This window comes from Oncorhynchus mykiss, chromosome 31, assembly GCF_013265735.2.
Source record: "Oncorhynchus mykiss isolate Arlee chromosome 31, USDA_OmykA_1.1, whole genome shotgun sequence".
Lineage (NCBI taxonomy): Eukaryota > Metazoa > Chordata > Actinopteri > Salmoniformes > Salmonidae > Oncorhynchus > Oncorhynchus mykiss.
In genome coordinates, this window is record NC_050571.1 from 19413890 (window position 1) to 19423562 (window position 9673).

Sequence of the window (9673 nt, forward strand, 5' to 3'; positions counted from 1 at the left end):
CCACGATCAGCTCCTTTATCTTGCTGACATTGAGGGAGAGGTTGTTGTCTTGTCACTTGTCTTGTTTCATCGTCGTCGGTGTCTTGTTTCATCGTCGTCAGGCCTACCACCGTTGTGTTGTCAGCAAACTTAATGATGGTGTTGGAGTCGTACGCGACCACGCAGTCGTGGGTGAACAGAGACTACAGGAGGGGACTAATATGGAGCACTAAAGATACTTAAAACAGGCTTAGTGTCTCACTGACTTATGAGCAGATCCAATAAATATCCCAAACAATCCAAAAAACTATTGAAATATTATGAAGTGTGTATAATTTGACTCTTCGGCTAAGTAATATCAGACTGCGACTACCAATTTCTGCAACATCTAGTGGAGATTCTTTGCACTACATTTTTTTAATAACCTTGAAAATTGTGTCAAGTGAAAGATCCTCACCTCAAAACGTTATTTTTAGTAGTATGTGCTTTGTGATCACCAGCTGCAAAATGCAATAAAGGACACATGATATTTGTTGAATATTTAATTTTGAGGCAAAGACAGGAAACAGTCACAAATTGGATGTTTTGATGACGATCAGAAACATGATGATGATCAATGGAGGGAAAACAGAAAGCAGAAATAGCAGACCTGAAGCCAGAGAAACCCCTGGTTGGGCGGGGGAAGGGTATTGGGCTAACTAGCATCGTTGCCTCCCCATCCTCTGCATTATGGTTATGACAATTCAATGTGAAGGATTATTAGTGGATATGTCTTAAAATATAGTTAAAAAACAAACAATATACTCAACAAATGTAAAACGATTGCAGCACATATACAGTACGTCAGTGTGAAGCCCAAATAGTCTTTATGAAAGTCCCTTTGTGAGATTGTGACAATCATGTTACACACAAGTATATTGCATGAAACAATAATACTGACAGCAGACATGTACAGACATGATAATACCGACAGCAGTCATGTACATACATGATAATACTGACAGCAGTCATGTACATACATGATAATACTGACAGCAGTCATGTACATACATGATAATACTGACAGCAGTCATGTACAGACATGATAATACTGACAGCAGACATGTACATACATGATAATACCGACAGCAGTCATGTACATACATGATAATACTGACAGCAGTCATGTACATACATGATAATACTGACAGCAGTCATGTACAGACATGATAATACCGACAGCAGTCATGTACATAAATGATAATACCGACAGCAGTCATGTATATAAATGATATTACCGACAGCAGTCATGTACAGACATTATAATTCTGACAGCAGTCATGCACATACATGATAATACCGACAGCAGTCATGTACATACATGATAATACCGACAGCAGTCATGTACATACATGATAATACCGACAGCAGTCATGTACAGACATGATAATACCGACAGCAGTCATGTACATACATGATAATACCGACAGCAGTCATGTACATACATGATAATACTGACAGCAGTCATGTACATACATGATAATACCGACAGCAGTCATGTACATACATGATAATACCGACAGCAGTCATGTACATACATGATAATACCGACAGCAGTCATGTACATACATGATAATACCGACAGCAGTCATGTACATACATGATAATACCGACAGCAGTCATGTACATACATGATAATACTGACAGCAGTCATGTACATACATGATAATACCGACAGCAGTCATGTACATACATGATAATACCGACAGCAGTCATGTACATACATGATAATACCGACAGCAGTCATGTACATACATGATAATACCGACAGCAGTCATGTACATACATGATAATACCGACAGCAGTCATGTACATACATGATAATACCGACAGCAGTCATGTACATACATGATAATACCGACAGCAGTCATGTACATACATGATAATACCGACAGCAGTCATGTACATACATGATAATACCGACAGCAGTCATGTACATACATGATAATACCGACAGCAGTCATGTACATACATGATAATACCGACAGCAGTCATGTACATACATGATAATACTGACAGCAGTCATGTACATACATGATAATACCGACAGCAGTCATGTACATACATGATAATACTGACAGCAGTCATGTACATACATGATAATACCGACAGCAGTCATGTACATACATGATAATACTGACAGCAGTCATGTACATACATGATAATACTGACAGCAGTCATGTACAACTCAAATACAAAATAAATTAACATACTTTACAAACACCACTGGATGACCTCTCTTGACTTAAGGCCATTATTACAGAATGTGATAATGATAACATATCAAGGAAAGAAAGTAAAACAAGAGAGGGTCAGACAGACAGACAGACAGACAGACAGACAGACAGACAGACAGACAGACAGACAGACAGACAGACAGACAGACAGCAAAACACTATTATAATTTTTAAGAAGAAAAACTTAAATAACTGCAGGCACATTCTTTCAAGAAATGTTAACATTAGAACAGTATCTTCGCCTTATGTTGTTTATGTTAAATTGTTCAATTCAAGTCACAGCAGTATTAAAAGGAGATATAATCATTGCAGAGTGGAGGAGCCTCAACAAGGGCAGTTACTCTTATTAACATCTGTCTCTTGTGAAAGCCTAACCCTTCCATCCTCCCTCTCAACATCCCTGTACAGCAGGGACTTCTGGGCTTTCAGCCGACATGCCAGGCACATGAAAATGGAGTCCACATTTTGGCTCTCCTTGGGGTCCTTCGCCGAGGTCTCAAACAGCAGCATGTTGTGGGCATCTGCAAACTTGAGGGCAGTGTTGGAGGGTACTTGGATATGACTAACCAGGTCACACTTGTTACCCACCAGTACCCGAGGCACAGTGGGTGAGACACGGTGCCCGTTGCACTCCTGGATCCACGTCTTCAGGTTCTGGAATGAGGCCATCTTGGTGACGTCGTAAACGAAAACGACAGCGTGCACATTGCGGTAGTAGTGTTCTACCATGCTCTTTCTGAAGCGCTCCTGTCCTGCAGTGTCCCACACCTGAACCTGTTGAGGAGTAATAACACATCCAGTGGTCAGAGAGGAATCATGTGTATTGGTCAGAGAGAAATGGGAAAACATCTCTAGATAATGCATCACAGTAAACACACACCTTTGGCTGACGTATCGAATTGCATAGGGAATATGTCGTTTGGAGAGTGTTTGCACATTGGGAAGACGTCGCCAAGACATCAGAATATAATGTTGACGCCTGGCCAACATATAAAAGATGTAGAACTGTAGAATTTAGAATGTAGGTATTCTACACACATCTGAAAGACATCTTGCCAATGAGCAAACAATGTCTAAACACCATCTTCCTGATGTATCCTGTATATATCGTGCCTACGATGGATATAAGTGTGTTATCTGGGATTACGAGGGTTGAGACATAATCAGACATAATCAGAATAAATACTAGACTGGAAAATACTACCTAGGAAAATGTGCATTATGTTTGGAGGACCATTGCATTAAGTTTAGAGGACCATTGCATTATGTTTGGAGGACCATTGCATTATGTTTGGAGGACCATTGCATTATGTTTGGAGGACCATTGCATTATGTTTGGAGGACCATTGCGTTACGTTTGGAGGACCATTGCATTATGTTTGGAGGACCATTGCATTATGTTTGGAGGACCATTGCATTATGTTTGGAGGACCATTGCATTATGTTTGGATGACCATTGCGTTATGTTTGGAGGACCATTACATTATGTTTGGAGGACCATTGCATTAAGTTTAGAGGACCATTGCATTATGTTTGGAGGACCATTGCATTATGTTTGGAGGACCATTGCATTAAGTTTAGAGGACCATTGCATTATGTTTGGAGGACCATTGCATTAAGTTTAGAGGACCATTGCATTATGTTTGGAGGACCATTGCGTTATGTTTGGAGGACCATTGCATTATGTTTGGAGGACCATTGCATTATGTTTGGAGGACCATTGCATTAAGTTTAGAGGACCATTGCATTATGTTTGGAGGACCATTGCATTATGTTTGGAGGATCATTACATTAAGTTTAGAGGACCATTGCATTATGTTTGGAGGACCATTGCATTATGTTTGGAGGACCATTGCATTAAGTTTAGAGGACCATTGCATTATGTTTGGAAGACCATTGCATTATGTTTGGAGGATCATTGCATTATTGTTAAGTTCCCCAGTTTCAGTGTTGTTGTGGGTTTGTATGTGTGCGTTTCAGGATGGCTTCCTGGATTTCAAGCAGCTGATTGGTTGGCCCCATTGCAGATTGGAGCTCTGACCCTGCCCTCTCATCAGGGGATACAGCTGTCTGCAATTACCGACTCCTTCTGCAGCTTTAAAAGCCAGTGTTCCTTTGTTATGAGGGAGAGCGTCTTGGTATGTGCTGGTCTGGTAAATTTGTTGTAAAGTATTTTGTAGCCTGCAGAGGTATGTGTTTGCTATAGTACCTAGTGCTTTTGGTTTATTCAAATTGTTCATGGAGTTTGGTGACTTATTCTGTTACATTTGTTCCCAGGAAGGCACCTTGGGAGTGTTTAGGCAAGAGGCCTGCGGGCATACCCATAGTATGTACTCTGTCTAGGCACACTAGGTAAGACCTGGGTGGCGTTGTGGGTAGGCAGGTAAGATAGGAGCGGGGACTAACTTTTACTTTGGTTCTGTTTTATTTATGTAACTAGGCAAGTCGGTTAAGAACAAATTCTTATTTTCAATGACGGCCTAGGAACAGTGGGTTAACTGCCTTGTTCAGGGGCAGAACGACAGATTTGTACCTTGTCAGCTCAGGGATTTGATCTTGCAACCTTTCGGTTACTTGTCCAATGCTCTAACCACTAGGCTATGCTGCTGCCTCTTCTGTCCAGCACCTTTTTGGCCACTTTACTGTGTGAAGAGAACAAATTCCCTGTAAATGGTAACATTCTCTACCTCTGTCATCCTTACCTGCACCTACAGTCACATACTACTTTCACTCCACTGGGAGTTGAGCGTAGCAGGGTGTTATGGACACCTCTTGGAGGGAAAGCAACAATTATGTTTGGAGGACCGTTGTGGCCTGGGGGCATGAACCATTCCCAAAAGGGCAGACGATTAGAATAATTCCACATGGATGCTTTTATCATTAGAGATCAAACCCCCTGGTCACACCTGTCATTTCAACGTGAACAACTGAGTAATATCTGGTTGAGATTTTGACAGATGAAATTACAACCTACATTCACTCAAAGACAGACACAAGTTAGTTGAATTCCCAATGTGTGATCACTGTGCTTTCAACCATCTAAAAGCACATCCAAATGACAATGGAACAACAGTCAGATTTTTGGTTTAGTTTTCATCTAAATGTTTTTTCACTGGGATTCAACCATATAAAAGCGAAGTTGAAATAGGAATACAATGACTGACATTGTTTATTTAGTTAACTTCATGTGTCATCACTGCCCTCCTAATAGCACAGCCACATGACCTGTACTGCTGTTGATTACATTAACAGTATGTACCCTATGCATAGTATAGTGATCAATGCTGTTTGAGATGCTTTCTTATAGCACCTGCGACCTTTGCATGCTATCTTGAACATGAACACTTTCTATGATTCCGTAAGAGGACATAGTTACAGTAACCTCAATGTGGTCACATGTGTTACTCTTTAGGCCATTAACTGTATAATAAAAGTAATTTTGACTTGTTCTGTTGACCAGGCAACCAAATATCAACATTTTTAAAGGAGAGCTACTGCTTGGATAGCTCCATCTGAGCCACTGACTTAATCCCATTTAACTTTTATTTTTGGTTGAGTTGGAGATGTAAATCCAACATTTAAAAAATCTTTTGTAAAAGTGATATTGAGTTGTTTTGTCAACCAAAAACATATCACCATTTAAACAAGAGAAACCTACTGGCTTCGGTTCCAGTTTGTGGTATGATTGTGAAACAGATTGTCTGGTGAGTGGCAGAATGAGAGAAATGTTGTAGCTTAGCTGTGAATGTCTGCTTGAGAGAAATGCCGCCCTCCAGAGTTCTCTCCCTATCCCAGTCTGTCCCCACGTGCTTCAAGATGTCCACCATTGTTCCTGTACCCAAGAAAGCAAAAGTAACTGAACTAAATGACTATCACCCCGCAGCACTCACTTCTGTCACCATGAAGTGCTTTGAGAGACTAGTCAAGGATCGTAAACACCTTTACCTTACCTGACACCCTAAACCCACTTCAATTTGCTTACCGCCCCAACAGATCCACAGATGATGCAGTCATCGTTACACTGCCCTATCCCATCTGGACAAGCGGAATACCTATGTAAGAATGCTGTTCATTGACTACAACCCGCCCTGTGCAACTGGGTCCTGGACTTTGACGGGCCTCCCCCAGGTGGTGAAGGTAGGAAACAACGCCTCCACTTCACTGAACCTTAATTAACACTGGGGCCCCACAAGGATGCGTGCTCATTTCCCTTCTGTACTCCCTGTTCACCCATGACTGCGTGGCCACGCACTCCTCCAACTCAAGATTACAGACGACACAACAGTAGTTGGCATGATTAACAACAATGATGAGACAGCCTACAGGTAGGAGGTGATGCCAAAAAGACCAAGGACAACAACCACCGAGGCACTGCCTGTTTACCACACTATCATCCAGAAGGCGAGGTCAGTACAGGTGCATCAAAGCTGGGACCGAGAGACTGAAAAACAGATTCTATCTCAAGGCCATCAGATTGTTAAATAGCCATCACTAGCACATTAGAGGCTGCTGCCATATACACAGAGACTTGAAATCACTGACCACTTTAATAATGTTGATATATTTTGCATTACTCATCTCATATGTATACTGTAATCTGTCCTATTCTACTGTATCTTAGTCCATGATTTGATTTAGTCGTCTATTGTTTAACTTCAATTGTTGATTGAGACAGAGATCAGAAAACCAACATCTTAAATTTGAAATCAACAAGAGCTTGAAACCCTAGACCTATTCTATTGTTTATTTTTAGTTGAATTCTGGGTTGAATTGCAACAATAGCTGTTGATGACTTTACATATGCTATATAGGCCTAAATAGTATCATTAATGATATTGATTCATCAAGTATGGTTACTGTTAAACCTATTATTTGAAATGACTGATTGCAACAGTGAATCTATTTAATCTTTCAGTGGAGGATTCTCAATTATTCTCACGATAGCACATTGCTAAGAGTCTGACAAATATGAAAGCTGAGCACGGCTGGCCTTTAACACTGTGGATGCCCAGCCAATAGTTTTATCTCATAGGCAAATCTTCAATGTTATATCAACTATGTTTAAAATTGATTCGCATCATGACATAATCCTGGGGTTGAAATTTCACCTTCAAAACAACAGTTGATGAATTTTTGCAAATCCAGTGTTTTAATTAAACCGATTCCATATCACAATATGTTGGCAAATTACATTGAAACAATGCTGATTCAACCAGTTTGTGCCCTGTGGGAAGGCACTATATTTTGAAGACTGTATTAGTGTATGCCATTTCTGAATAAAATAACTGATACTTAAACAAAGATGCTCTATTGCTTATGTTTTCATACTGAGGAAAGGTTTATTTTGAGGGTGACTCTCAATGAGAAGTCACGATGAAGACTAATATTGTAAAAACATCACTATCGATGTCACTGTTGCTAGATACGCTGGGATTAGGTCATGTTTGGGGCGGGGGCATTCAGAGGTTGTACTACACTGACATTTTGTGTTTTTATATACACTGAATAAAAGTAAACGCTACATGTAAAGTGTTGGGCCCATTTTTCATGAGCTGAAATAAAAATATCCCAGACATTTTCCAAAAAGCTTATTTCTATCAAATGTGCACAAATTTGTTTACATCCCTGTTAGTGAGTGTTTCTCCTTTACCAAGATAATCCATCCACATGACAGGTGTGGCATATCAATAAGCTAATTAAACAGCAGGATCATTACACAGGTACACCTTGTGCTGGGGACAATAAGGTCACTCTAAAATGTGCAGTTTTACACAACACAATGCCACAGATGTCTCAAGTTTTGAGGGAGTGTGCAATTGGCATGCTGACTGCAGGAATGTCCACCTGAGCTGTTGCCAGAGAATAATGTTCATTTCTCTAACATAATCTGCCTAACAAAATGTTTGAAAATTTGGCAGTATGTCCAACAGGTCTCACAACCGCAGACCACGTGTATGGAGTCATATGATGGGTGAGCAGTTTGCTGATGTCAACGTTGTGAACAGAGTGCCACGTCATGGTATGGGCTGGCCTAAACTATGGACAACAAACACAATTGCATTTTATCGATGGTAATGTGACTGCACAAAATCCGTGACGAGATCCTGAGGCCCATTGTAAGGCCCTTTTTTAAAGGTGACCAACATATGCATATCTGTATTCCCAGTCATGTGAAATCCATAGATTAGGAGCCTAATTTATTTAAATTGACTGATTTTTCTCATGAACTGTAACTCAATGAAATATTTTAAATTGTTGCATGTTGCGTTTATATTTTTGTTCAGTTACTAGGCCTTGCAGAGAACGGTTGGTGAACTGGGGATATGATGGTGATCTGAAATTAAACGGTAAATTCCGTAATTTGAGAACCATGCCAACATTGCTGAAGGTTCTATTAATTCAAAAGATTCAACCTAACAGGCCATTAAATATAAATTGATGGACTCGGGAGAGAAATAATTCTCTATTCGGTTTATTGACATGTCATGCATAGATTTATAACGGTTAAAGCCGAACACATAACTGGTCAATTGACCCAAATAAAAACGACCCTGTCCCGACCAGATGCTAAATTAGGCTATTACCTTTATTTTTTCGCCCTCTATTTCCACTGCTTTCTCCCTGAAATCCACACCGATTGTCGCCTCCGTCTTCTCGGGAAAGCTTCCCCCGGTGAAGCGGAAGGTTAAGCAGGTCTTCCCTACATTTGAATCCCCGATTACAATTATTTTAAATATTCGAGTCTGAACACTTGAATCTAAGGACGTGCTGAGATCCACAGATGATGTGAAATTTGTATTTCTTGAGTTTCTCGAACCGGTACCTCCCTCATTTCCAAAAGATTCATTTGCCATTACGCTAAAATGATGTACACAGTTGTGCACTGGTCTCGCGGATGGGGGAAGGTGAGGCAGTCAGGCACCGCAACAACAGCGACCCACTCCCTCACAAGCAGCTTCATTGAAGAAGGCAAAATGCAATTCTTGCAATGTTCCCCTATTTACAAACACTGTAAATATGCATAGAAAATAGTTTCTAGTCAGTAAACATAATGGTAATGTTTAATGTGATTTATAGCCTATATCAAAGAGGAAATGAATAAGGCTACAGTAGGCTAATATTTAACAATCTTTAGATTGTCAACATCTGTCAATATTGTTTATTCTTCTACCATAGATATTTTACATGTATTCAAATGTAACCTACAAATGTCTTTCACTCAGGTTTGATTTCACACTTGAAAAATCATGTGATCCATTCAGCTGATCAGATGCCATCATCCAAAATGGTGCAAATGCATTGGCCTCTTACCTGTTGTCCAGATAAGACAAGTGTCTACTGTATAATGCAGCTTTTAAGGTGAAAATCAATACTGAGAGGTTTCAAGTAAGTGAGTGCACCAGTGATGCATATTTTCC

At 40.1% G+C, this 9673-nt stretch overlaps 1 protein-coding gene across 1 annotated transcript; it reads right to left on the minus strand.

The window, feature by feature from the left end:
- Nucleotides 1–506: 506 nt before the first annotated feature.
- rab33a (RAB33A, member RAS oncogene family) lies at nucleotides 507–9218 on the minus strand. Its single transcript, XM_021583563.2, has 2 exons — nucleotides 8840–9218; nucleotides 507–3029 (listed from the first exon to the last, which is right to left on the minus strand). Exons 1-2 carry the CDS (start codon nucleotides 9107–9109, stop codon nucleotides 2580–2582), a joined length of 720 nt encoding a protein of 239 aa, XP_021439238.1. The 5' UTR covers nucleotides 9110–9218; the 3' UTR covers nucleotides 507–2579.
- Nucleotides 9219–9673: the final 455 nt, after the last annotated feature.

Coding starts and splice junctions, on each gene's coding strand:
- rab33a (XM_021583563.2), bottom strand. CDS start 9,109: ATGGCAAATGAATCTTTTGGAAATGAGGGAGGTACCGGTTCGAGAAAC. Junction 3,030..8,839: donor TAGAGGGCGAAAAAATAAAG/GTAATAGCCTAA, acceptor ACTCCTCAACAG/GTTCAGGTGTGGGACACTGC.